General features: G+C 43.6%; 1 protein-coding gene across 1 annotated transcript in view; it reads left to right on the forward strand.

The window, feature by feature from the left end:
* Positions 1-778, forward strand: part of PLCB1 (phospholipase C, beta 1 (phosphoinositide-specific)) — a gene marked incomplete at its 5' end in the record, with an annotated part of 101,430 nt that overhangs the window by 15,499 nt on the left and 85,153 nt on the right. Inside the window, one exon of the mRNA XM_010148895.1 lies at positions 258-422. Coding sequence (XP_010147197.1) covers positions 258-422 — 165 coding nt within the window. The remainder of the gene's footprint in view (positions 1-257; positions 423-778) is intronic.

Raw genomic sequence — 778 nt, forward strand, 5'->3', positions numbered from 1 at the left:
TGACCTCAACCACATTATCGCTCTTAGGGGAATTCAGGACCACAGGGTCACAGGAAATCAGGCTTCATAAGTTGTTTTTCTGTGCCTGCAATATTAAACAGTGTTTTTTCTGTTTATTGTGGGTTTAGTTTTGTTTTGGTTTTATTTTAAATGCATACTATGTGGTCATTAATGAGAAGTATTTAACTGCATTTTAGCCACTCATTTCCTAATCCACCAAAGCGCTTTCTAGTGATCCTCCTTTGGTTTGCTTTTAGATAATTTCAGGTCAGTTTCTTTCTGATAAAAAAGTCGGTACCTACGTAGAAGTCGACATGTTTGGCCTGCCTGTGGATACAAGGAGAAAAGCTTTGAAGACCAAGACCTCTCAAGGCAATGCCGTCAATCCCGTCTGGGAAGAGGAAACCATAGTGTTTAAGAAGGTCGGTGTAACACTTGCTTCCCAAGCGTGCACTGTGCTTTTATCGCTGCCCGGTGGGGTAATTCTGTGCGTTAGTGAAACTTTGCATTTATTAGGGAGAAGGTTCCAAATAGTTGTTTCTTGAACTGTTCATTGTTAACCACTTTGGGTGTAATTTTGCTATTCTAGCCATGCCAGCTCCTATTAAAATAAGTGAGTTTAACGTCACCTTGCTCCGTTCACTGACACAGCTGGAAACAGCAGACCTGTCGCTAGGCTTGTCTACACGGCACGGTGCAGTGCCACGCCATGAACGAGCAAGCACAGCTCCCAGCAGCAGTTTAGCTGAATCACTCTTTTGCCTTGGCTGAGCAGCCC

Source organism: Eurypyga helias, unplaced genomic scaffold, assembly GCF_000690775.1.
Source record: "Eurypyga helias isolate BGI_N326 unplaced genomic scaffold, ASM69077v1 scaffold11753, whole genome shotgun sequence".
NCBI classification, from domain to species: domain Eukaryota; kingdom Metazoa; phylum Chordata; class Aves; order Eurypygiformes; family Eurypygidae; genus Eurypyga; species Eurypyga helias.